The following is a 25,767-nucleotide window of genomic DNA, read 5'->3' as shown; positions in this document are numbered from 1 at the left end:
GCAAGTCGGGACATGTTGGCATTCCTGGACGAGTGCTTAGTGCTACATATGTGTTCTCAGTGGACACTCACCTTTATTGCTTTTCCTTTCCGCTTTCATCCATTTGACAACAAACAAAGGTTAGGGTTAGCCAGCGCCTACTCTGTGCCAGTCCCAGGAGCTGGGGACACAACACAGGCAGTAGATGGAGATACTGTGCAGAGAACCTAGCTTCAAAGGTTCACACACAAAAAATCCACAGTCCCTGGGAAACACCAACCCTGCCTGCCTCTGGGGTGACTCCAGCAGTTTGCGCCCAACCTCCTGGGCAGGCAGCACTTGCTTGGACTCTGGTGGGAGAAGTCTCCGGGGCCTGTTAGGTCCCTACATAGTGACATAGAGACATTTGGTGGTACATAGTGACATAGAGACATATGGTGGGGGGGGGGGTCCCCGGGTGAAGCCTGCCAAGAAGAGGTCTTGATGATTGTAGGTGGAAAGGAAGAAAATGTGCCTTGGGCATTGATTTTGTGGGTGGTCCCAAGTATCCCTCACATTTTGCTGGATGAGGAAACTGAGGCGCAGTAACCCAAATGAAGTGACTTGCTCAGGATCATACAAGAAGACATGGGCATTTGGAATTTAAACCACGGTCCCAGAGAAGCAAGGACTGTTGGGATTGGGCGGGCCAATTCCGGCACTTCCCTCCCTCCTTCCCGGCTTGGGTCCCCCACTTGTCTTGACAGCGGGCCTGTCACGGGGCTCTGTACAGTCCTCTCCACCCTCGCGGCTGCCAGCGTTCCGCCCCGTCCCTCCCAGCCCCTGAGGGAGGAGGGGAGAGCGGGAGCGAGGAGGGGGGTCGGAGAGGCCCGGCATTATAAAGGCGGCTGGAACAGCACTGCCCGCCAGACCCTGCCGCCCGGATCCCCTGCGCAGCCCGCCGCCCCACGTGACCGCACCGACCCCCCGCCCCAGCTCCGCCGCAGTGAGTTGGGGCGCGTCCCCATCCACCCCCAGCCCCTCGCTGAGCTGCGTGGTCTACTGAACCCGGGTGGGGTAGAGATCCCGTGAAGGCGGGCGCTGATATGGGGGGCGGGGGTACCAGGCCGAATCCCAATGGCAGGGATTTAGGACCGGGCGGAGCCGGGAGACCGGGAGCCCGAGGTTGGGCCGGCAGCCCCCTCTACTCCCCCCGGCGCGGGGCCTGGGAGACTGCGAGACACCCCCCAGGAATGCGCGTGCAGCCGTTTCCATAGTAACAGGCAAGCCGCGCCCGCCCTCTGCTAAAGGAAAGGGGGGGGGGCGCTGGTACCCGGGAGGTCCAAACTCATCACGCGGCGGGTGCACGGGGGGGACCGAAGATGTCCCCTCCCGTTCCCCCGTGTCCCAAATCCTCTGGGAACCAGAGCGCGAGTCGCATCGACTCTCTGAGCCTCAGTTTCCGCATCTGCCAAATGGAGGCAATATAATTGGTTCCAAGTTCCCTGAAGAGCTGTTTCGAGGGTAAGGATCCGGCCAGTCCCTTTTCTGGTTGGACAACCGGGGAGTGGGTTTGGGCGGCCCTGATGACTCCAGCGACCCCACCCCCAGGCCCGCTCGCCATGGCCCTCCTCGGAGCCCTCCTCCTAGCGTTTCTGGTAGGCGCTCATGCGGAGCTCCCCGGCTGCAAGATCCGCATCACCTCCAAGGCGCTCGAGCTGGGTAAGGCGCGGGGCCGGCTGAGGGCGGATGAGGGAGGGGTCGCCCCGGCAGTGGGCGCAGGACCTAAGGGTCTCGCTGCTACTTCAGTGAAGCAGGAGGGCCTGCGTTTTCTGGAACAAGAGCTGGAGACCATCACCATTCCGGACCTGCGGGGCCGGGAAGGCCAATTCTACTACAACATCTCCGAGTAAGTAGGAGACCTGGGGGGCGGGTCCTAGGGCCGGTGTGGGGGGAAAACGACAAAGTGGGTGGGGTAGGGGCGTGGCCACATCTAGGGGGTGGGACTCAAGAGACAGGATGGGGCGTAGAATATAAAGGCCAAGCCCTCCAACATAGGCGGGACCAAGAACCGCGAAGCAGAATCCTTGCAGGCTGAGGCGTGGCTAAAGAGCCCGGGAAAGGGGGAGTCAGGAAACTTGCCAGGGGATGAGAGTGGGGTCTAGGCCCCGAGGTGGAGCTAAAGGGAAAGGTACCAGGAAACAAGAGACAAGAACTTGCGACGGTGGGGATAGGAGAAATGGGATATGCAGCTCAGCTGACAGAGACCAAATCAAAGCATTCGGTTAAAAGAGCAGGTCAAGCAACTACAGGGTGTGAGAGGGAAAGGAGTGCAAGCAATCACTCTAAAGAAGGGGTGAAGCTCACTTTTAACACCTGGGTCAGGAGAAGCTCATCTCCGAGCTGTCCCAAGTCCAGGCCCAGCACTTGAGGGGAAGTGGGAGAATACCTTCCACCCACCTCAGCTTTCCCCAGGCCTGGACCGGGAGAGGAGGGAATGTTTCCTGTGGTTGGGTGGGACCCACTTCGTGGTCCTGAAACTAATACGAGGCTTCCTGAAGGGTGAAGGTCACAGAGCTGCAGCTGACATCCTCCGAGCTCCATTTCCAGCCAGAGCAAGAGCTGGTGCTACAGATCAGCAACGCGTCCTTGGGGCTGCGTTTCCGGAGGCAGCTTGTCTACTGGTTCTTGTGAGGACCTGGCACTGCTGGGGAGTGGAGGGTGGTTCAGGAGGGCTGGGAGGCCGTGGGGCTGTGGGCAATCGTTTAGCCTTCCTGCATCTCAATTTCTTCATCTGTGCAATAGGGACAAGCAGACCCACTTCATAAGGGTTTGGTAGAATGTCTAGTAAACCAGGGAAGTGAAGCCTTATTAAGAAACATCATGACAGGGGCGCCTGGGTGGCTCAGTGGTTTGGGCTGCTGCCTTCGGCTCGGGTCATGGGATCGAGCCCCGCATCGGGCTCCCTGCTCCGCAGGAAGCCTGCTTCCCTCTCTCTCTCTCTCTCTCTGCCTGCCTCTCTGCCTACTTGTGATCTCTGTCTGTCAAATAAATAAATAAAATCTTAAAAAAAAAAAAAAAAGAAAGAAACATCATGACAGGGGCACCTGGGTGGCTCAGTGGGTTAGAGCTTCTGCTTTCAGCTCAGGTCATGATCCCAGGGTCATGGGATCAAGCCCCGCATTGGGCTCTCTGCTCAGCAGGGAGCCTGCTTCCTCCTCTCTCTCCACCTGCCTCTCTGCCTACTTGCAATCTCTGTCAAATACATAAATAAAATCTTAAAAGGAAAAAAAAGAAGTATCATGGCGGGGTGCCTGGGTAGCTCAGTGGGATGAGATTCTGCCTTGGGCTCAGGTCATGATCTCAGGGTCCTAGGATGGAGCCCCAAATCCGGCTCTCTGCTCAGTAGGGAGCCTGCTTCCTCCTCTTTCTCTGTCTGCCTCTCTGCCTACTTGTGATCTCTTTGTCAAATAAATATATAAAATTTTTTAAAGAAAAGTATCATGAGGTATGGGGTGAGTAGGGGCGGGCGAAGACACCGTTATGCAGGACATTGAGTGCCCCACCCCTCCTTGCAGGTATGATGGGGGCTACATCAATGCCTCTGCCGAGGGTGTGTCCATCCGCACTGCTCTGCAGCTCTCCCGGGATGCCACTGGCCGCATCAAAGTGTCCAATGTCTCCTGCCAGGCCTCGGTCTCCAGAATGCACGCAGCCTTCGGGGGAACCTTCAAGTAAGCCCGATCTCCAACCCAGGGCACCCCCCTTTGAGCCTTACTGCCTAGTACGATGCAAAGTGCACAGACTTGGGAGCCAGGTCAACAGGGTCCAACTCTCAGCATCCTCATTTCCCTGCTTGTGTGACCTTGGTCGAGGCACTGAAGCTCTGTGCCTCAATTTTCTCATTGGTGAGATGAGGATGATAATAGGAACTATTTTATAATTTTATGTTCTGAAGACTGTTAATATATGTATAAATGTTTAGAACAGTGCCTGGCATGTTAGTGGCTAGCTTCCTAGATAAGAGTAATTGTGAGGATCAGTATGTGCAGCTGGACATGAACTCAGTAATTTGTAGCCCTCACTACTACTGATAAAAACAATAGCATAATTTCAGGTTTGGGGCTGAGAAGGGGACTTAGTGATTGTTCTCAAAGAGAGTGGGAAAGAAAAGGTGGTGGATTTATCATCTGGTGTTGGTATACTGCCAAGTTTATTAAATAACGTATATGCAAGTACTTGAGGATTCATAAAGGAACTCAGAGCCTAGCTGAAGGGACAAAATATTTGTTATTGGGGCTTTGAGGGAGGAACTGAGTCCTCCCTGGGTTCAGAAGAGGGTAAGCTGGGAAGACTGCCTGGTAGAGGAAGCATCTGAGCCTATACAGGGGGACACACAGGACAGGAACGCTGAGGGTGGAAGGGAGGGTATGAGTAAGCATCTGGAAGTGGGGATGCTTACAGCAGGTTTGAAGAACTGGGGGTAAATTCAGGGGGCTCGTGGGGGGCAGGGGTTAGGTCTTGAGAATAAGGCTAGAGAGGGGATTTGGAAACCCTCCATTAAAGAGGTGGTAATACAGTAAAGCTGAGCCACCTCCTCCCCATCTCTCAGGCTAGTGATTTCTCCTGGACCTGGATTGGGGTAGGGCAGAGTCTGGGCTCACGTGGTCTCTCCCCTCCTTGCAGGAAGGTGTATGAGTTCCTCTCCACATTCATCATCTCGGGGATGCGCTTTCTCCTGAACCAGCAGGTACAGCAGTAGTGTGTGTGGGGGGTGCCCTCCTCTCTTTGGAAGGCCCTGACTCTAGACCCCACCTCGCAGATCTGCCCTGTGCTTTACCACGCAGGGACGGTGCTCCTCAATTCACTCCTGGACACTGTGCCTGGTGAGTTGGTGCTGGCCGGGTGGGAAGCTCCGGGCCATGCCTGGGACTGGACTGGGGGTGAGGAGGGGGCCAGGTGTGCAGCTGCCAGGCAGGGCCTCAGAATAGTCCCCTGCCATGCCCTGGCCTCAAATAGGGCCTCTGCTGCTGACTGGCCACATGGCCCTAGGTAAGTACTCACCTCTCTCTGGGCCCTGGTGTCTTCGCTTGGCTGCCGATGCCTCCTTCTGGGGGTTGTTGGAACTAGTAACTGAGCGATGACTGTCTAGGTCCTCGATATGGACTTGCTGATCACTGGGAGCTTGTCTGTATTCATCCCTTGCACTTAACAGGTGTTCAACTAACACAAATTCCCTTTTCCTGCCATGACCTCTGCCTGCTGTGGGGTAGAGATCATCACGCCCCCCACACACAGGGCATGCAGAACAATGAGGGAAAAGAATCCCTTGCCGTCTTGTTCAGTGATCTCACGGAGCCCTTGCCATAGGGGTGGCGATGGGAGGAGTGGTCACTAATATTCCTGAGCACTGACTGCTTCCCGCGTAAAACCGATTTGATCCCCACAACCCTACGAGGGAGGATTTCTAAATCACCGTGTTGTGGATGAGAAATAGGCCCAGAAGGGTGAATGCAGCTTGAGTGACTGTGCCCCTTCCCACAGTTCGCAGCTCTGTGGATGAGCTGGTTGGCATCGACTACTCCCTCTTGAAGGACCCCGTCGCTTCCGACAGCAACCTGGACATGGACTTCCGGGTGAGCTGCCTGGCTGCTGTGGGGTCTCTGACCTAACCAGACCTCCTCCTCGTTCCCGGCATTGCTCATTTTGTCCTCTGAAGGCACAGCTCTGGGCCACTCCACTGCTGAGTGGACCTCCATGGCCTGCAGAATTCGGTTCAACCCCTGGGTCTGGCTTCTGAGCCTGGTTAACCTTGTCTGGCCCCACCTTTCTGACTTCACCCTGTTTCTCTGCACTCATTCTTTCCCAAATATGCCCCTGGCTTCCTGCCTCAGGGCCTTTGCTCGGGTGCTGCCCTTTCCCACCTCCCCTGAAGCAGTTGGACATAACAGCTCTATGCACATAATCTATGTCAATGTCAACAGCAGCTTTTCTCACTCCTGCTCTGTATCCTTCAAGACCCACTCACAAGCCACCTCCTCCCCAAGTCCCTCTCCTGGGTGTCCCTTCTCTGGCCTAATGGGAGTGCTCCCTTGCAGAGCTCCAGCTGCCCTCCTCTGAATGACTTTGTAGGAGTTGTGCTGACAACGAGGGCACCTGGTGGGGTGTTGGTAGAGCATGCGACTCTGAATCTTGGGGCTGTGAGTTCAACCCCCATGTTGGGAGGAGAGATTAGTTAAATAAATACAACTTAAAAGAAGAAGTTGTGCTAATAAGACCCCTAAAGATAGCAACTGGGTCCAACCCTCACGGGGCCTGGCACCGGGCGTGGGAAAATCTGGGTGCTGGGCCAGGCTGACCCTGATCCCCCAACTGTAGGGGGCCTTCTTTCCTCTGGCTGAGGGGAGCTGGAGCCTGCCCAACCGGGCGGTAGAGCCCCAGCTGCAGGAGGAGGAGCGGATGGTATACGTGGCCTTCTCGGAGTTCTTCTTTGATTCTGCCATGGAAAGTTACTTCCGGGCGGAAGCCCTGAAGCTGTCCCTGGTGGGGGACAAGGTATGTCGGGGTCTGTCTGCGGGATGGCCAAGAGGGGACCTGTCCGAAACTCCCGATAACCCTGCCTCATCTTCTTCCCCTCTCCAGGTGCCCCACGATCTGGACATGCTGCTGAGAGCCACCTACTTTGGGAGCATTGTCCTACTGGTGAGTGTTGGCGGGAGGTAGGGATGTGGCCAGGGTGGGCGGCCATACCACCTGCACACCAGCGAGGGGACGTGTGAGCTGTACAGGCAGAGGCCCCCACAGCCACTGAGCAGTAGATAGAAGGCCCGACGTCTTGCCTGTGGCTAAGTTCTCTTGTTTGTCAAGGTCGATTTCAGGTCTGTGAAGGGCCCTTGCTACTTCTTCATGAAGCTAGGAGGAGCACAGGCTGAGAACCCAAGCTCTCTAAGCATAGGGACTCTAACAATGACCAATGTATTCTTTTTTTAAGTTAATTTTTTTTAATAATCTCTATGCCCATTGTGGGGCTCGAGCTCATTACCCTCACGATTAAGCGTTCCATGCTCTACTGACTGAGCCAGCCAGACGCCCCTGATGTATTCTTCTTTTGCCTTATGATTGCCCCTTGTTTCATGGGAAGAGGGTTGGGAGGTCACAGTGATCTAATGATCTCAGTGATCGTTAGAGGGCTTGCCCTTAATCTCTTCTACACTATACAGCCTCCAAGGGCTGTCACTGAGGATTAACTGAATTAATTCACGTAAAGAAATTAGAGCAGCCCCTGGTGCAGGTTAACTGCTCAGGAAACACTAGCTGCCGTCCCCGCTGCTGTCATCCTCATCGTCACCATCTGCCTGATGGCCAAGTGGTGGGGGAGGGTCACGGACTCCCTGGCCAGGCTGCCCTGGTCTGCAACCCAGGGTCTGCACCTGGATAACTCCAGAACCTTGGACAAGTTACTTAACTTCTCCGTGCCTTGGTTTCCCCATCTCCAAGGTGAGCATGATAATGCCTGCCTCACATGGTTATGATGAGGTCTGAATGAGCTAACACAGGCAAAATATTGGTCAGTGCCTACACGGGAAAGAGCACAGCGGTGCAGAGCAAAGGATGATAGGGCAGAGGGTGGGGATATCTGATGCAAACACTGTCCTGGAGGAGTCTGGCTGGATATAGATCCCCACTAGCAAGAACTCAGGAAAGCATTAGAAGGAGACATTCCATCCCTCACGTGAGCAAAGGCACAGAGGCTGGGTACAGTTCTGAAGGGTCTGGGAAGCCACACCAGTCCTCGTTATTTGCGGGTCTGGGCTCCCAGCAGGCAGAGCCAGAGCCACCCCATGTTCCCTCCTGGAGCTCATCAGGGAGCAGATCTGGGACTACCCCCACCTCCCCCCGACACTCTGTCCCCAGAGCCCAGCGGTGATCGACTCCCCGCTGAAGCTGGAGCTGCGCGTCCTGGCCCCACCTCGCTGCACCATCAAGCCCTCGGGGAGCACGGTCTCCGTCACTGCCAGTGTCACCATAGCCCTGGTCCCGCCTGACCAGCCCGAGGTCCAGCTGTCCAGCATGATCATGGTGCGGACACTAGAGCGGGGGTAGTGAGGGTTGGGATGAGCATGCTGCGGACCCCGTGGGTCAGTAACCCTGCCCCAACGCCCTTGCCTGTAGGACGCCCGTCTCAGCGCCAAGATGGCACTCCGGGGGAAGGCGCTGCGCACCCAGCTGGACCTGCGCCGGTAAGCACCAGTCAAGGTCTCGGGCAAGCGCTTCACCTCGCTGAGCCTGAGTGCATTCAGGATAGTCGCACCTGTTCAACAACAGATCTATAGCTACTGGGGAGCTAGGGTCTTTGTTCATGTGTAACAAATGCATTTTAATCAGGTGGAACTTCTCTAGATTATCTTATGACCCAGAGGCAGGCAGAGCAGATCTTCTGAGAGGAATGAACCAGCCCAGGTTAAGTGACGTGCCCACAGTCCCACAGTCGCACAGCAAAGAGCCTAACCACAGGGGTTCAGACAGAAACAGCTTTTCTGATCTTAAGAGTCACTTCACCTTCATTTTCTTCAGGACTAAATGGAGGGAAAAAATAGCACCTACTATGTGAGCCACAGGCAGCCAGGGGCTACTACACAGCGGGGGCAAATGTGCCACGGTCTGCAGAAAGGTCTATTGGACAGCACTGTCCCAGAGGTTAAATGAGATATTGCAGGGTCGTGGTTAAGAGTTTAGATTCTAGGGGCACCTGGGTGGCTCAGTGGGTTAAAGCCTCTGCCTTCAGCTCAGGTCATGATCCCAGGGTCCTGGGATCAAGCCCCGCATCGGGATCCCCGCTCAGCGGGGAACCTGCTTCCCCCTCTATCTCTGCCTGCCTCTCTGCCTATGATCTCTGTCAAATGAATAAATAAAATCTTAAAAAAAAAAAAAAGTTTAGATCCTAGAGGCAGCTTCTGCCCTCTACCAGCTGTGAGACCGCAGGTGAATGCCTTCAGCTCTCTAGGCTCGATCTGCCTCGTCTAAAAAGTACAAATCACTTCATAGTGCCTACTTCTTAGAGCTGTCGGGAGGATGAAGTCACGTTGGCATTTTAAAATATCTTACTACTGGGTGCCTGGGTGGCTCAGTGGGTTAAGCCGCTGCCTTCTGCTCAGGTCATGATCCCAGGGTCCTGGGATCGAGTCCCGCATCGGGCTCTCTGCTCAGCGGGGAGCCTGCTTCCTCCTGCCCTTTGCCTGCCTCTCTGCCTGCTTGTGATCTCTCTGTCAAATAAATAAATAAAATCTAAAAAAAAAAAATCTTACTACTTAACTTCTGTAACATGCTTATTAGTACTAGGAGGAAGTAAGCTCTGTAAGTTTCATTAAATAAACACAAACCATACACGCCAGGTGGTCAGGCCAAGTCTAGTATACAGGAAGTGGTCAATGAATTACGAGTAGCAAACTTGAAAAAAAGGAACCGAAAGTGGGAGAAAGGACTCTCCCACCCAGGGATGCACATCTGGCGAGTGGCAGAAACCCCAGACAGATGTGAAGATGGGAACATCAGAGGCTGAGACAGAGGGGCATCTGGTGGCCTGAAGAAGGGGAACTTCTGGGCCTTGTGCTTACTGGACACTTGTTTCTCTCCCGTAGGTTCCGAATCTATTCGAACCAGTCCGCCTTGGAGTCACTGGCAGTGAGTTGTGGGTAGGGGGGTGCCGAGGCCGGGTCAGGGCTGGGCAACGGAGGCCCGTCGGCTTCCTACTGCTCGCCCTGACGTCCCGCCCTCTCCCTCCCAGCTGATCCCGCTGCAAGCCCCTTTGAAGACCATGCTGCAGATTGGGGTGATGCCCATGCTCAACGGTAGGGCTGGGGGTCAGAGGACAGGAGAGGGAAAAGGGAGGGGAGCTGGGTGGATCCCGGCTGAGCCAACTGCTCCCACCCACAGAGCGGATGTGGCGGGGCGTGCAGATCCCACTACCCGAGGGCATCAACTTCGTGCGTGAGGTAGTGACGAACCATGCGGTGAGTGGGGGTTGATGGAGGAGGGCAGAGCCTCCCCGCCCCGATTCCCCACCAACCTAACTAACTGGGCACCTGACCCCAGCTCCTCCCTCATTGACGGCCCCTCCCATTTTCATCTTCCATCATCAGACTTCTCCAGCCCTCTGCACAGCTGTGCCCTCACCTTCTAAGCCTCTTCCTGGATTCCACCCCTAATATCTACTTATCTTGACCGTCTGAGCTAAGAGGTCACCTCCTCCAGGAAGCCCTCCTTGACCTCCACAGACTGTGTTCCTGCAGCCTCTCTTTTACACCCCTCACAGGGAGCTAGAAGACCTTCTTTGCTGCTCCTCCTGTCCCACTAAACAGAACCCCTCAAGGCTAAGAACTCTGTCTCTATCTTGAAATTTTGGCCTCTGTGATGGAATGAACAGACTCCCCTCTCTGCCCCACTGCACAGGGCTTCCTCACCATCGGGGCTGACCTCCACTTTGCCAAAGGGCTGCGAGAAGTGATTGAGAAGAACCGGCCTGCCGACACCCGGGACCCCTGGACATCCAGTGGCCCTCCGCCCTCCACAGCAGCTGCCTGAGTCCTCAAGCCCACCCTGGAAGGGGCTTTTGGGACTCCAGACACCTGTCATCCCCTCCCCTAGGACCTCCCACCCCCAGCCTATAGTGTCCTAACCCCCAGTGCCACAAAGACAGGGCTTTAAGCTGTACCCAATTTAATTCCATAATCAGTCATTCCATTGATTACAGTCTGTCCACCCTCCCCATGGTCCACCCTCCCCATGGGCCGTGCTGAGCTCTGCTGTGTTCCAGTGCATGAAGGGAAGGGGCCAGGCCCCACCCCAGTCAGGAATAAAGTGCTAACTCCCCCAGGCTGTCTTCTGAGGCACTGGGGCCTGGTCTGGGAGGCGGAGGGCTGTGAAGAGGGCAGTGGTGGTGGGGTAGGTTGGTTCTGGAGGCCGGGATCTGCCCCACAGGGGCATTTTGCACAAAAGAGGGCCTCCCTCCTAGCAGGAGAGGCAGGAAAGGGGCTGGATCAGAAGGGGGACTTGTCTCTGTCAGTATGGCTGCATCAGGCAGAACGGGGACTGGTCTCTGTCAGTACGGCTGCATTGGGCAGAAGGGAGACTGGTCTCCATCAGTACGGCTGCTTATTCAGGAAGCGGGAGAACATGGTGAGGGCAGCCTGGGGCTTGTCGGTGGGGACCATGTGCCCAGCGCCCTAGAAGCAAAGCTCTGTGAGATCACCTTCCTGTGTCACCCCTGCCCCTCGGTGCCCCCTCCATCCTACTGGATCCCTCCAGCCAGTGACCTTCCTCTTCTCTCACTCCCTCCAGAAAACTTGCTCTTATGGGCCCCGACGGTAACCCAGTGTATCAGGCAGCTGGGAGGAGAGAATGGGTGGGTCCTGCCCCATCCCCTCCAGCCAAGCCAACCCTCGTCAGGCCCAGGCTCTACCTTGATGGTGAGAAAGGCGATGTGGGAGAACTCCTTCACGAAGCCAGCAATCTGCTCTCCACTGTCCCCGTAGTCCACTAACCAGGGCCGGCGCTGGACCTCCATCTGCCGCACCAGGAAAGACTTAGCAGCCTGCTGCTGCCCCATCATCTCTGTTCACAGCTGCCAGCAAGACCTCAGGGGCCCGGAACTCCCCAGAGTTTGCCCTGTCTGCCTGCGCAGAGTCCAGCTGCCAGGCACAGCTGCCCCATCCGTCCCCAGAGCCGGGATCTTTGCGCCTTACCTTCTGGTTGAGGGAATCCACGAACCACTCGTCCCCCATGAAATTGCAAGCCATGTCCACATCTCCGTTGTATAGCAGGATCCGGTATTTCTGGAGCCGGACAAGAGAGGGAACGGGGGCTCTGGCGTGAGCGCAGGGCCCAGCCCTTCCCTAGTTCAAGCCCTACCCCTTCAGGGAATTCAGGGGGCCCAGCTAAGTAGCATGAAGCAGGAAATACTCAGGTATTCTGTTTTCTACATGTCCAGTGCTCTACTAAATGCTTCACCTATGAAGGTGGATACTGTTATTAACGCCATTTTACAGGTAAGGAAACCTAATCTCAAGATATGAGAAACGTGCCCTGGGTCATACGGCTAGTAAAGGAAACTACACACAGTCCATTTGACATTAGAGCTGCTGCTCTAAGCACTGTGGGTACAGAATCTGGTCCTGACTGGCTGTCAGGGTCTCCTAGATGACCTTGGACAAGGCTCTTTCCCACCCTGGACCTCCATTTGCCTGTCCGTAACACGTACTCCTGCTCTTCTCCACCTAAAGTCTCCTCGGCCGATGCAGAACCCCCAGCCTCCTACCACAGAGCAGCATGGGGTGGGGGACAAAGCCATGTTCAAATCGTGACCCTGTATCACTGGGCTTCATTTCTTAGAGTTTCAGCTTCTGGTGTCCAGAGCAGTACTCTCAAGGGGGCCCTGAGGTTGCTGGTGGCCCCCACCGCGCAGCTCCCACTCACCTGCGTGGTGAGTAGCTTCAAGTACTGGTCCTGCACACTTTGGTAGAGACGGCGGTACTGTATGTTCACCAGGAAGCTGCGGGAGCACATGGGCAGGCCCCACGGAGACCAGGTAAAGGGGAACAAAGGGTCACATGGCAGACCTCCCCGTCCTGTCCCCTCCCAGCTCAAAGCTCCAGCCCAGGGGGCAGAACTGGGATTCAGTCCTCTCCTTGTGTCACGCCTCTAGGACTTAGTTGGATGAGAGAGGCTGGAACGCCGAGGTCCTCAACTCACCCCCGTTGGGAAACGTAGATGGAAACATTTAGTGACGGGTCCACGATTGGAATTTAGCACCAAGGGGCCCACGGGTGTGAGAACCACAGAGCATTAACGGCAGGAGGGCAGGGGTGCTGGCCAATCAGAATGGACTTGAGTGGCCCCCGCCATGCCGGGCGTTACCATGTTACTCAACACGGGTCACAGGAGATCTGTGCAACTGGGGACTGTAGCGGAGCGGGGATGGGGGACAGGGTCTACTGACTCCCTACTGGGGAAGCAAACTAACATTCTACCAATGAACTGGTGAAACATCCATCAGCTGAAGGGTTAGACTTCCTGTACAACTAACCCACCGCCACACCCTGAAGGCCACCCCTGAGAGACTCTGGCCCAAGGGGTTCCTGGGAACCCATCTGATACCCACAGGCCCCGAGAGCCTGCCACCCCCAGACCCCCGCTGGCCGCAGCGCCTCACTTGCACATGTCCCAGCGGGGCAGCTGCTCAGGGATGTGGAGGGCCTTGCGCACATAAGGGTTGTTGAGGTAGGTAGAGGCGGCCGTGGTGTTGGTGCAGGGCGGGTCCATGCGCACCCTGTCCCCGGAGCGCAGCAGCAGCGCCTGGGAGACCAGACCAAAGGTCAGGGTCTTTGCCGCCCTGGCCCACCCCCACCAGAAGCAGCCCAGATGCTTGCACACCTGATGCCGTGTCTGCTTGAGTGGCAGGCGAGTGAAGATGTTGCCGAAGTCGTGGAGCACGACAGCATCCTTCTCGAACCTGCAAGTGAAGTGGGGGATGGGTGCCTCCGTCTCCAGGCGGGGCTAGGGCCCCCCAGGGCACACCGCAGGGCCTACCTTAAATGGCCGGGCACACCCCCAGCACAGGGGGCGTAGAGGTTGTAAATGTTGAGGCCCGAGTTGCCCACGATGCGGGACACTTCCTGTAGCTGCAATGACATGCCGAGCCACCCCTGTGTCACAAAGCCCTGGCCTCCCCAGGATCTCACCAACACGTCCCAAGATTCATCACTCTCCTGCTTCGCCTCTTGTTGTTACCCTTCCCCCACTTTTTTTTACAGGTAGGGGAACTGAGGCTCAGTGGAAGGCATCTGCCAGCTCAGTGTCTAAACCCTGGTGGCACTGCTTCCTAGCACTGTGACTTCAGGCGAGTTAACCTGAACACTTTAACATTCTTTTTTTTTTTTACACTTTAACATTCTTGACATCACTTTCCTCTTCTAGAACATGTGGAAAATACGATGTTCCTTAAAAGGCAAACTTGAATATCAAATAATCCGCGTTGACCTATGTCAGCCCAGTGCATGGAACACTGTAGGTGTGAGAGACCCTTTCCCTCACAGGGATTCTAGGATTTGCCGAGAAAGTCACAGGAAGTAGTGACAGGAACACATCCCTAGATGTGTCCCAGAAAACACCAAATTGCTGTAGAAGGCAGGACAGGAATGCCATAGGGGACAGGGTCAGGGAGTCCCCAAGGAAGGGATGTGGTCCTCTTCTCTGGGCTGGGGGTGTCAGGGGTGACAGAGGTTGGGGGAAGAACCTCACATTAGTCACGCATTCTGGGTCGGTGTTGTCGTAGAAATTACACTTGTTTTGAGAGCAGCAGTGTGTCTGCAGGGAAGACCAGAGCCTGTAGAAGAGGCACAAAAGCATTCAGGCCTAAGGGGGGGCCTCCCACGTTCTCCCTCCAACCTCCCACCACCTGCCTCCCAGGGGACAAGGATATGGATCACAGGGGATGGTATGGAAGTTCTCCACCGAGCTGCTCTGGGGCCATCCTGCCGGCGGCCCTCCTCAATCCCTTCCCGCACTGAACACTTCTAGCAACCCCAGCCGTCCCCCCCCACCTGGTCATAAACTGGGGTAGGGCCCGGGGGTATCATGTGCCTGGAGAGCAGACCTGAGATCTCATGACCTCCTCCACCCCGGAGATTGCCCAACCGTCCCCTCCCATACCTGTTCCCCAGAAGGCCATGGTAGTAGGCGAAATAGACCAAGGAGTTGTCATTCTGCTCATAGGAGGAGAGTCCATTGCCCACAGCCAACCCCTGTGAAACAGCCAGGGCATCCAGGTCATCTTGAGGGAGAGGAGGAGCCTCCCTGGGCTACACCCAGACCTCCAGCAATGTGGACACTGAAATCCAAGCTGGTTTGTGGGGAGGCCACTCAAAGTAAAGAACAGATCTGGCTGGCTGACAGGTGAGCTTCCGTCCTGGGAGGCACGTGAGCAGGGGCAGGCGCATTACAAAGGAGACCACGTTGGACAGGGAAGATGGCCTGCCTGACCTCGCTCACCGAAAGGCCACGACCATAAGCTGCCTCACTCCCATCCCGCAGCGGCCCTACCTGCAAGTTCATGCTGGGATCCTGCATGACCAACACCGCCAGGGTCGGGATGTAAATGCCAGCATAGCTCTCTCCAGTCAGGAAAAGCTCATTGTCCTTGTACTCCGGGAAGAGGCGGAAGAAATCCTTCAGGGCCTCAAAATTGCTCTGGGCGACCTAGGGAAAGCAGGATGGAGGGAACCGAAAGCTTCTGGTATTGGAGCTAGAAAGGACTTCAGAGATCATGACACCCACCACCCACTCTGAGCAGGAGGAAGTGGCTTCGCCAAGACCATACACAGCCTGCGAAAGAGCCAAAAACAGACTCCAGCGCCATGTTCTTCTCTCCGGCTCAGGCTACCCTTAGAGAACTGGGGAAGCTGGGGCACAGGGCAGGCACTGGACTCACCTCGGTGTCGTTGGTGGCATAAGTCTTGTCATCAGAATAGGAGAAGCCCACCCCAGCTGGGGACTCAAGGTACAACACATTGGCAATCTACATGGCAGGAGGAAACCAACTGAAGAAGGCTCCCCAACCCATCCGAGTGCCCGGACACCCCCACGGGACCCCCGGCTCCAGCTATACCAGGTTCCAAGAGTAGGGGTTGTACTCCATCGTGGCACCATCTGGCTGCACCTGAAGAGGAGAGAGAGGACTGAGTGCCAAGGGCCACTGTGCTGGGCACTCCACACTCGGACAAAACCCCTGCGAGGTATAGAAAGTCAGGTCAATGGTACAGACCAGGGAACCCAGGCTCAGGAGAAGGGCACACTGGGAACACCTCCAAGTCCTGCTCTCCCTCCTCCCCAGCCCCTTCCTTTAGGAGCTTTCCCCTTCCTGGTTGTAGGGGGGAGACCGTGGCTTTCCACTCACCAGGAAGGGGCCGTGCTCTGTGAGGAAGCCATCTAGGGAGCTGCAGCCAGGCCCTCCGTTGAGCCAAAGCACCAGAGGGCTGCTCTTGGGATCCTTCTGCGATTCCACAAACCTGGGAGGGGAGGTAGAGCAGGGTGAGTGCCCCTCTCCCAGGCTCCCCGGGAGGTCTTCAGACCCTCCCCCAGCTCGCGCCCCGTCCCCTCCCCGCCCCGGAGGGAGGGCGGCAGACCAGTAGTGGAGGTGCTTGGAGCCGGAGCCACGGAGGTAGCCGGAGTACTGGCGGAAAGCCGGCTGCTTGGCCAACCCAGGCAGGCACTGGATCTCATCCACGTCTGGCGCTGCCTGGCCTGGGGGCGCCCAGGGCAGGAGCAGCAGCAGCAGCCAAGGAGGCGACAGCGCGGCTCCGATCATCTGCAGCAGGAAGCAGGGCCGTCTGTTTCCGCGCTCCCTCGCTCCTCGGCGCGGCCCCGCGGAAGAGCTGGCGGCGCGCGGCCAGAGAAGTCCCCGGCCAGGCTCCAGCGCCCACCCACCCGGGCCGCGGGTCCCCTCCGGACTCCCCGGACACCCTCACCTCTGCTCCCCCGCGTCCTCGCTCTCCTGGAGGGGCCCGGTCGCGGGAGGTCATGTGGAGTCGAAGTCACGTGGGTGCCGGCGTCACGTGACAGTCAGCCAGCCCGGGCCTCGCTGGTCCCCCGGGACCGGCGGCTCGCAGGCGGCAGCTTGCGTGCGGTCAGAGTCCGCGGTCCTCCCAGGTCGTGTCGCGCGCGCCAGCCATCAGATGACCCAGATGTGGGCGGCCAGGATCCCTCGGCCTCCCGGTGGGCCCCTGTCCAAGCGGGATGGCTGAGCAAGCGGCGCTAGGACCCCAGGGCAGAGCCTCGGGAAGGGCAGTCGGGGGGATGGGACGGTTACCTTACTTGGTGCCCCCGCGGTCACCCTCTGAGCACGCCTCCCAAAATAGCCCCCGGCGCCCGCTGGCCTGTCTCGTGGCCGGGAGATGGCTGCTGTCTCCGACCCCGTGGACTTGGGAGCGGCCTGGAGATCCGCGCGTCCCGAGCCCTGTCCCACCCGCTTCCACCAGGTGCACGGTGCCAACATCCGCGTGGACCTCTCCGGGACGCGGGCCACACGCGTGGAGAGTTTCGCTCACGGCGTATGCTTCAGTCGCGAGCCGCTGGCCCCGGGCCAGGTATTCCTGGTCGAGATCGAGGAGAAAGAGCTGGGCTGGTGCGGGCACCTGCGCCTCGGCCTGACCGCGCTAGACCCCGCCACTCTGGCCTCCGTGCCCGAGTTTTCGCTGCCCGACCTAGTCAGCCTCGGCCACACCTGGGTCTTCGCCATTACGCGCCATCACAACCGCGTGCCCCGGGAGGACCGCCCGGAGGCAGAGGCATTGGCCCCCAGCCGCCCCCCGGCCCTCCTGGTGGAACCGTATCTGTGCATCGAGCAGTTTCGCATTCCCCGCGACCGCCTCGTGGGTCGCAGCCGGCCCGGGCTCTACAGCCACCTCTTGGATCAGCTGTATGAGCTGAACGTGCTGCCACCGACCGCGCGCCGCAGCCGCCTGGGCGTTCTTTTCTGCCCACGCCCGGACGGCACTGCCGACATGCACATCATCATCAACGGCGAGGACATGGGCCCTAGCGCCCGGGGGCTGCCAGCCGCCCAGCCTCTCTACGCAGTGGTGGACGTGTTTGCCTCCACCAAGAGCGTGCGCCTGGTCCAGCTCGAGTATGGCTGTAGGTATCCCACCCCCTGAGCAGCGACCCCTCCTGGCCCAGTGTGGGAACAGGAATTTGCTAGAATTCTCACTCCAGCTAGCAAGACTTCCGTTTGTCCAGCCTTAGTGTAGAAGTTAAGGCATCAGACTTGAAATTCTGCTTTTGCTTGGGATCTTGAACAAGTCACTGCCTGGCTCTGGGCCTCTGTTTCGCCATCTCAGCTGTGACCTATTAGGTTGCTTGCTTTGCCAGTGTTTTCTGTATTAACCTAGGGCTGTATTAACCTAAACTCACACCTGGGCTGCCTTGGAAGCTGTGTGCTCTCTTATTAGACAAATGCTCCTGGATTTGGGCATACCAGTTGAAAGGCATCATAGGTTCCAGATTGTTCGTGCGATCTGGTCCTTTATAGCCTTCTTAAGCCCCCCCACTTTTTAAGATTTATTTATTTATTTGACAGACAGATCACAGATAGGCAAAGAGTGGGGGGAAAGCAGGTTTCCTGCTGAGCAGGGAGCCAGATGCAGGGCTTGATCCCAGGACCCTGGGATCATGACCTGAGCCGAAGGCAGAGGCTTTAACCCATTGAGCCACCCAGGCGCTCCTAGCCTTCTTAAGCCCTTTATTTATACCTCTGATCATTTTATGAATTCAGTGAACTAGAACCCACTCTTGTGTCAGACCTGTGCTGGAATGTTGGGTGTGCACAGGTGAGTCAGGCACACTGCCTGTGCCCCCAGCAACTGCTAAGAGGGGTTCCAATAGAAACAGGGCTGCAGTATTGTGGAGGTTTTGAAAGAGGTGCTATGTCAACCACATGAACAGCCTGTGATGCAGGCTGGACCTAGAAAGCAGAAGGGACTTGCCCAAGTTAATGACAAAAGGAGAACCAGGACCTAGGTCTTCTGGGTCTCAGGCTCAGATGCCCCTCCAGTTAAGTTTGCCTCTGACAGCCTTCTTTCCACAGTGCCGTCCCTGCAGACTCTCTGCCGCCTGGTCATCCAAAGGAGCGTGGTGCACCGGTTGGCCATTGATGGGCTCCACCTGCCAAAAGGACTTAAGGATTTCTGCAAGTACGAGTAAAGGCCTGCAGCAGCCCTAGAACTGGGCCACGAGCATGTCCTGGCCCCGGAGCCGGCCAGGCCTGGAAATAAACACAGCTGATGCTGACACCCATCACTGGACGGTCTCCTTGCCCTGGAAGCCCATTAGCAGCACTTGTAGAAACGTTGAGAGTCAGCAGGTCAGAGCAAGACAGGGCATTTTATTTAGTTATTTTTAAGATTTTATTTGAGAGAGAGCACATGATCAGGGGCAGAAGGAGAGGGAGAAGCAGCCTCCCCTGCTGAGCCAACGTGGGGCTCCAATCCCAGGACCCTGGGATCATGACCTGAGCCGAAGGCAGATGTTTCACTGACTGAGCCACCCAGGCGCCCCTAGACAGCATTATAGACATCACCTAGACCAGCATTCCTAGTCGGGCTGCTCATTAGGGTTATCTGGGATACATTGGAGAGCTGATGCCCCAAACCCCATCTCCAGAGATTCCCATTCTGATTGTTGGAGGATTAGGCCTAGACGTTGTTCTTTTGTAAAAGCTCCCCAGAGATTCTAATGTACAGCCAGGATTGAGGAGCATTCCCCTAGAATAGAGGTCTTGACTTTGGCATATAGTATAAACACTTGAGGGACTAATACTAACTGGGTCTGACCCAGGGGTTCGGATTTAATTGGTCTGGGACAAGGCTGGGCATCAGGATTTCTGAGCGCTCCCCAAAGAATTTAATGTCCATCCCAGTTTGACACCCTGGACCAGCGATTTCATTCTGCAGATGGGAAACCGAAGCCTAAAGACAGGAATGTATTCTGAAGTCACACAGCAAATGAGTGAGGGCAGAGCACTCCTTCTCATACTGCAGAGCACAAAGCACTCGCTTCTTTATTGGTATCTCTGATCATTTGCTTCCATGACAGATAATCTCATTTAATGCTCAGGACTTCTGGTGAGGAAGTGAGTATCATTACTTCCATTTTACAGAGGAGAATATCAAAGAACAAAATTATCCAAGTGACTTGCCCAAGGTAGAGGTAAGAACCTAGAATGTCCTGTTCCTGGTCCAGCACTCTTTTAACCCCATGCTATTGTCATATACAGGTTCTAGAATGAACAGGTCAGTGCTATGAGGTGGGTTCCAGGTGTAAAGGGGAGGGACTATGAGGTGACATTCTAGAATGGTGGAAGGGGTAGGACAGGAGGCAGAGGACTGTTCCCTCACAAACGGGGGCTTTGCGGCCGCCATGTCCTATTTCATGTCTCCACAAACTCATCAAGGTCTTCCGCCTTCCAGTCAAGGTGAGAGAGGGGCTCCTGGAACTGGAGGGGGCATCACAACTTTCCCTGAGAACTTGTTTTCCTGGCTCTGGGGAGGTGGGGGTTCTGCTGGACGTTTCTGGGCTGGCCCTGGAATCAGTTCTCTGAAGAAAGCCATTCTGAAAGGTCTTGCCAGTAGCTACCTGCTCACTCATTCATTCAACAAACACTTCTCCATTACCTACTCAGTGTTGGAGACCGGGGGTGCGGATATGAGTAAAACACCTAGTTCCCAACCACTAGACAGCCCTGTTGGGCTGGTCTTAATCACTCCTGTTTCCAGTACTCTGCTTCTGTGCCCTGCCCCTCAGGGCCTCCCGAAAGACACCGAGAGTAACATTCCATCTCGTTCCTGTCTCTACAGGTGGGGCTACTTCTCCAGGCTCATCCCTTGGCCTCTATAGTCCTACAGAGCCAGTGGTGGTGGCCTCTGGTGGACTAGGCCCAGTGAGCCAGAAAGCTGAGCAGGTGGCTCCTGTTGCCCAGGCCTGGGGCCCAGCCCTGGCAGTGCCGGAAGCCAGGGGCTGCCCTGGGGGGGCTGGCTGGGAGACACTGCAGCGGAAGGATTATGGCCGATACAACCACAGATTCCCCCTCGCAAGGCAGCCGGAGAGCTTGGGCTGGGAGGATGGCTGCTCCAGAAGCAGAGCTCCCCGCCTGGGTGGCCCCAGCAGGCCTGGGCCCCTGCTGCTGTGTGGGCTGTCACCAGGGGTTCTACCGATGCCCTCTGAGGCAGGGGGGAAGGAGGCCGGCTCCCAGCCTGATATCTGCATCCTTACCCTGGCCATGATGATCGCAGGCATCCCCACCGTGCCTGTCCCAGGGCTTCGGGAAGAGGACCTGATCCGGGCGGCTCAAGCTTTCATGATGGCCCATCCGGAGCCAGAGGGGGCCGCGGAGGGGGCGCGGTGGGAGCAGGCCCGTGCCCACACAGCCTCTGGGCAAATGCCCCTCATGAGATCCAGGAGAGGCCAGCCTCCTGGCTCCTGCTTGTAGCTGGATGAAATAGCACCAGACGCACAGGGCAGCTTCTCTGTATGGTTTTTGGGCAGACAGAATTGGGAGTGCCTGTGAGACGGATGGGGATAGGGTGGTGGTATGAACCACTCTTGTCAATACAAGTCTTTCATCAGGGCCCAGACCCAGGAACTTTCTCCAGATGCCAGTAAGTCAGGAGACAGGACTTCTCAGAGTAGTAACAATGAAAATCACCTGAGGTAGGGCCCTCCCCGCCCCCCGCTTGGAGTGGAGGCCTCTTTTGTCTTGTTTCAGGATTTGATCAAGATTGTGATACAAAGTCCTAGGCAACGTGAATTTTCCTCTTGCCTGACATTTCCCAGCCAGCTGAGGGCAAGTGATGGGACGAGTGTCAAGGAAGGAAGATGAACACTTGAGCGCCCACTGGTCATGGGCCCATTACAGGCAGGCTCTCCTTTAATCTCATCAGTGCTGGGAGGGTATCCATTTTTACAGATGAACAGATCGAGCCTTTTGAGGGGGGACTTGCCTGATGTCCCAGAGCTAGTAAAAGGTACAACTAGGCCTCAAAAATCAGGCATTGAAAGAACTGGGATTTGCACGTAGTGGCAGACTCCAAAGTCTATTCTTTCCATGATATTTGCTCTGCTGTCTTCTAGAAGATACAAAATGAGACGAGGGCTGGAATAGGCAAATGTGACTTTAATGACCCCCCTGTGGGGGCCAGGGAACAAAGGCTGGGTCAGGTGAGTCATCTAATGACTGGGGAAGCTGTTACCAAGCCCCCGCCCCTGATCTCCACCCAGTATCTTATCCTAGAGCAGGGCCACCTGTTTCTAAGGCCCTTGAGCTAAGAATGGTTTTTAATCATTTGAAAAGGCTGCCAAACAAAACCAAACCAAGAATATACAACAGAGACCAAGGCCAGCAAAGTCTAAAATATTTACTGCCAGGCCCTTTACAGAAAGGGTTTGCTGACTCCTGTCTTAGGAACTAGACACATTTTAGGTTAACAGGCCACGGTAGAATAGAAGACCCTTTTCTTTTCCTGGAAGGAAGGCCCACGGAAGTAGAATAGTGTGTGTGTGTGTTGTGCATGTAGGGGTGGATGTGAGCGGGTATGTGTGCATGAGCATCTCTGGGCATGGAAGGTAATCAGAGTTGGACCTGCTCATAAGGGCCGATCCAGCTGTCGGCCAGCTCCCGCAGGGTGCTGTACCTCCGTTCAAACTCCTCCTGGCTGCAGTGCTGCAAGAGCTGACCCACCTCCTCGGTGAGGAGAGCCACAGCCAAGTGCTTATCCAGCGTCTCACTCCACTTGCTGCCCAGAATGTTGTCTAGACTGGCAGCACAGCCTGCTGTCCACTGGGCGGGCAGCATGTCGGGCTGAAGCACCTGGTGGCGAGCACTGAGCATGGCCAGGATGTGGCGGCAGGGCAGGTGGAAGGCCTGGTGAAAGTAGCAGCTGCAGCTGGCAGGGGGCTGGGGCTGCACCCGATGGGTGTCCTCCAGGATCTGGATGTTCACCTTCTCCGAGCCGGAACTGACGAGGTGCACAGATTTCTGGACCACAGCAAGCTCCCCCAGACAGAGCTGGGCGGCCGGCCCCGTGCAGATGGCATTGAGGGAGTGCTGGATGCGGGCTTCTACCAGCCGCTCCACTTTGGGGCTTTCCGGGCTGACGTCTAAGGGGGCCTGACTTTTCTGGGGAGTCAGGCCCAGGCTGAAGCTCGCCTCGTCTCCTGCATTCTGCTGCATGTACCGGAGCAGAGAGGCCATGCCTTGTTCCACACAGGGGGTGGTGCCGAAGAGCTGGCTGAGGATGCGGGTGGTGACCTCCAGGCCCTGGAAGTAGCGGCTGCTCTCAGCTCGGCTTCGCCAGCGGTGCGCCAGCCAGATCCGGTCATTGAGCAGCCAGTGGGAGTGGAGCTCCGGCAGCCGGGCTGGAGGGATGCAGCTGCTCAGGAGTGTATACAGCTTCCTCAGGTTGCCAGCGGTGGCCGAGCACATTGTGCTCTGCAGGGCACTGAGGAGCACCCTCTCCACAGGCTGTTCGAGGGACAGCTGATAGAACTTGCCCTGGAGGAACTTACAGATGTGAAAGGCTGAGAGCAGGACCTCAGCTGCGGGGAACTCCATAGCAAGGGTGGGTAGTGGGAGGAAGTGCGGATCCACCAGGATGGTACAGACTCTCTCCCATGCTGGGTTAAACTTCTTGAACACCTGGAACATCTGGGCCAGGCCTTCAGCATCCTCCTTGGCTGGAATGGCGAAGTAGACTGCCCGGGCCAGATGACCCTCCAGCTGCACCCGAGGTCCATCTACCAGGAAGGTATATAGCACCTTGCCCGTTGGGTTATAGGTCCGGTGGATAAATAAGATCTCAGGGAAATGGGCAAAGACCCCTTGCATAAAGCAGCTCTGGTAGTTGAGGGTATCTAACTGAGCAGTCTTGCTAACCTGATACAGCAGCATAGGTGGGTTTGGGTCCTCAATCAGGAACTCATTCAGCACTGTCAGGGCCATGGGGGAGAGGGGAGACGTCTAGATGCCAAGGTCAAAATACTTTCTCTGCAAGACTGCTGTCCAGGACTCTCAAGGTCTCAAGCTCCAAGCAAGCTGAAGCGTGAGGCTGGGATGTAGTTCCCCGATCTTGTTCCAAAGATGCGCCTATGGAGAGGAACAGAATCTTAAGGAGACAGTAGGGGCTTAGCGCCTCAGTTATTCATCCAGATAATATTGCTTACTGTGGATCAGCACTGTTCTGGGGGAGATGCATGATAAACATGTAAACAGATAAAGATATAACAGGCAATGAAGGTTGCAGAGAGCACAAAACTGGATAATAGGTAGACAGTAAGATGGGAGAGGGAGAGAAATGTAGCTAAGGCGGGAAGGGAAGGTGTCTCTTGGTGGGGAGAGAGGACGACATTGTAGCTGAGACCTAACTGATAAGCTGGGCATGGAAAGATTCAGTTCTCAGAGATTTAAGTGGGTGTGAGGGGTGGAGGTGCATATGGCCTCCCCACCCCTCTAGATATCTTTTTAAATATTTGTTTAGCACTTTATATTTACAGATTACCGCTTGGCATCCATTCTTCCATTTGGTCCTAGTATATATATGAGAACCTAATTGCGCCCCAAATTGTATGATTCTAGGCAAGTCAGTGACTCTTCCTGAGCCTCAAGCCCTTGAACCACGCACAGGAGCTATCACATGTGCTTGGCAGGAGCTATCACATGTGCTTGGCTTCTCCTGCCTCTCCATAAACCCCTCTATTAACTGCAGTACTGTGTTTAAAAGCTTCGTCTATTTGGCCCCAAACCCGGTTCCTATCCCCATTTTACAGATGAGAAATTGAGGTTCAAAGAGGTTAAGTGACTTTCCCACCATTACTCCATAAGTAGCTGGAAGCTGAGTCTTTGGTTCGGGATCCTCACTGTTTTCGAGTACCTGAGGTCCAAACACCAGAGTGGGGACGCGGCCTCTGACCTCTCACCTCTAACCCGGGTGGGAGGATGTAGGTATCAGACGTTCCCATTCGGAGTCCGGCCGGAGCCAGAAGAAAAGTCAACCTCCCACCCCTTTGGGAGCTGTGTCACGGCTGACCACCATCATCAATCGCCTCACACCTCCACCCTTCAGAATCACTCACCCACTGCCTGGCTCCGTCGCCATTTCTCCCTATTTGACCCTGCCTCTGACTCTGACTGACCTCTAGGCTCACCAACCGCGGCACCAGCTTCGCCGTGACTTGGGCCAATGGCCTGAAGAGTTCGCGTTCGGTTTGGGGGGATTAGACCAATCGTAGCCCGGCGATTTGTGGGCGGGTGCTGTTCCTAGGGTTACGAGGGGCTCGGCTGGCGGTAACCAATGAAAGCCCGAGGACACTAGCATCCACGCGAGCCTGAGCCCTGAGGCTGGACTCCGAAGCCGCGCGTCTGTAGGGGGGGCGGGGAGGGGGCAGGGAGGGGGGGGGGAAGAAGACTCTGGAAGGCTGTGTTACTATGGAAACTCCTCCGAGGCCGAAAATGAAAAAGGAAAATAAATAGCAGTGCTTTATGGATTTTTCTTTCTTTTATGGTCAAATTCCAACCTCCTCCCGAGGGGTTGGGGGTGGGAAAGGGTGGCTATGGGCTTGTACTGTCTCCGGCCTGATGGGGAAACTGGGGCCCAGGTCTCAGATTCTGACTTCTCCACCAGGGGTCAGGGGCCCAGCCATAACTGTTGAGCAAATCCAGATCTCCTTATGAGAGATGAACCTTGTGTTGACTAGCCCCACCCCCTCCAGTGTTTTACAGAAGAAACAGATCCAGAATGGTCCTGTGACTTGAGGTCATGGCAGACCAGTGCAGGAGCCAAGACTGACTGCCACCTTTGACCTCGGTTCCCCTGAAGATGACATCTGGGAAAGCCGGGTAGCTCCCAGGTTTTAAGTGATTAAAACTATTAACTAGCAACAACAGAAGCCCATACTGGGGCTTAGAACTGGAAGGAAAATGCTCTGTTTATATAAATCTAGAGGGTATATTGGGATTAGAACTGACCAACACTTATCTTTACAGATGAGAAGCCCGGGGTTAAAGAAATCAGAAACTTGCCCACAGTCCCCCAGCAAATATAGGCAGTGGAATCTGGGTTTAGGTTTCCCCCTGCCCCACATCTATTTGACTTCCTCCTACTAGAATTCTAGGCAGCCTGAAATCCGTGTTGAAGCCTTGATTGGTAGGAAGAGGATTAAGTTGGTGGTGGACTGCTAAGACTTTGAATTTAAGGCATCACGTGCTTT

At 55.9% G+C, this 25,767-nt stretch overlaps 5 protein-coding genes across 9 annotated transcripts; 3 read left to right on the top strand and 2 right to left on the bottom strand.

The window, feature by feature from the left end:
* The first annotated feature begins 707 nt into the window (after window positions 1–707).
* On the top strand, window positions 708–10,830 carry PLTP (phospholipid transfer protein). Its single transcript, XM_082744743.1, has 16 exons — window positions 708–964; window positions 1,570–1,680; window positions 1,768–1,867; window positions 2,520–2,648; window positions 3,537–3,692; window positions 4,645–4,708; window positions 4,781–4,844; window positions 5,503–5,594; window positions 6,337–6,513; window positions 6,601–6,660; window positions 7,873–8,037; window positions 8,131–8,198; window positions 9,597–9,639; window positions 9,743–9,806; window positions 9,892–9,968; window positions 10,408–10,830. The coding sequence occupies exons 2-16, from the start codon at window positions 1,581–1,583 to the stop codon at window positions 10,537–10,539; spliced, it is 1,491 nt and encodes a 496-aa protein (XP_082600869.1). The 5' UTR covers window positions 708–964; window positions 1,570–1,580; the 3' UTR covers window positions 10,540–10,830.
* Window positions 10,658–16,619, bottom strand: CTSA (cathepsin A). The gene is made up of 15 exons (XM_082744748.1): window positions 16,479–16,619; window positions 16,137–16,318; window positions 15,908–16,019; window positions 15,620–15,670; window positions 15,443–15,529; window positions 15,055–15,210; window positions 14,665–14,756; window positions 14,254–14,338; window positions 13,543–13,634; window positions 13,387–13,465; window positions 13,166–13,308; window positions 12,430–12,505; window positions 11,700–11,789; window positions 11,417–11,521; window positions 10,658–11,180 (listed from the first exon to the last, which is right to left on the bottom strand). Exons 1-15 carry the CDS (start codon window positions 16,530–16,532, stop codon window positions 11,097–11,099), a joined length of 1,488 nt encoding a protein of 495 aa, XP_082600874.1. The 5' UTR covers window positions 16,533–16,619; the 3' UTR covers window positions 10,658–11,096.
* A 285-nt stretch (window positions 16,620–16,904) lies between these two features.
* On the top strand, window positions 16,905–18,804 carry NEURL2 (neuralized E3 ubiquitin protein ligase 2; the record flags this gene model as incomplete). 2 transcript variants are annotated; one of them, XM_082744761.1, is made up of 2 exons in its annotated part: window positions 16,905–17,646; window positions 18,596–18,804. In XM_082744761.1, the coding sequence occupies 2 exons, from the start codon at window positions 16,905–16,907 to the stop codon at window positions 18,709–18,711; spliced, it is 858 nt and encodes a 285-aa protein (XP_082600887.1). In that variant the 3' UTR covers window positions 18,712–18,804. The 2 variants fall into 2 exon arrangements, with proteins under 2 accessions (XP_082600887.1, XP_082600886.1); XM_082744760.1 differs by having other exon boundaries at window positions 18,582–18,804.
* A 729-nt stretch (window positions 18,805–19,533) lies between these two features.
* On the bottom strand, window positions 19,534–24,694 carry ZSWIM1 (zinc finger SWIM-type containing 1). Of its 4 annotated transcripts, none has more exons than XM_082744749.1 (3): window positions 24,634–24,694; window positions 22,197–23,647; window positions 19,534–21,632 (listed from the first exon to the last, which is right to left on the bottom strand). In XM_082744749.1, the coding sequence occupies exons 2-3, from the start codon at window positions 23,501–23,503 to the stop codon at window positions 21,551–21,553; spliced, it is 1,389 nt and encodes a 462-aa protein (XP_082600875.1). In that variant the 5' UTR covers window positions 23,504–23,647; window positions 24,634–24,694; the 3' UTR covers window positions 19,534–21,550. The 4 variants fall into 4 exon arrangements, with proteins under 4 accessions (XP_082600875.1, XP_082600877.1, XP_082600878.1 ...); XM_082744751.1 differs by having other exon boundaries at window positions 22,244–23,647; XM_082744752.1 differs by having other exon boundaries at window positions 22,244–23,647; window positions 24,369–24,664.
* Window positions 19,861–20,995, top strand: SPATA25 (spermatogenesis associated 25; the record flags this gene model as incomplete). The annotated part of the gene is made up of 2 exons (XM_082744763.1): window positions 19,861–19,981; window positions 20,364–20,995. The coding sequence occupies 2 exons, from the start codon at window positions 19,861–19,863 to the stop codon at window positions 20,993–20,995; spliced, it is 753 nt and encodes a 250-aa protein (XP_082600889.1).
* Window positions 24,695–25,767: the final 1,073 nt, after the last annotated feature.

Source organism: Mustela nivalis, assembly GCF_964662115.1.
Source record: "Mustela nivalis genome assembly, chromosome: 8".
Taxonomy (NCBI): Eukaryota; Metazoa; Chordata; class Mammalia; order Carnivora; family Mustelidae; genus Mustela; species Mustela nivalis.
Note: the sequence above shows the minus strand (reverse complement) of the source record. Positions and strands in the feature narration are given on the sequence as shown.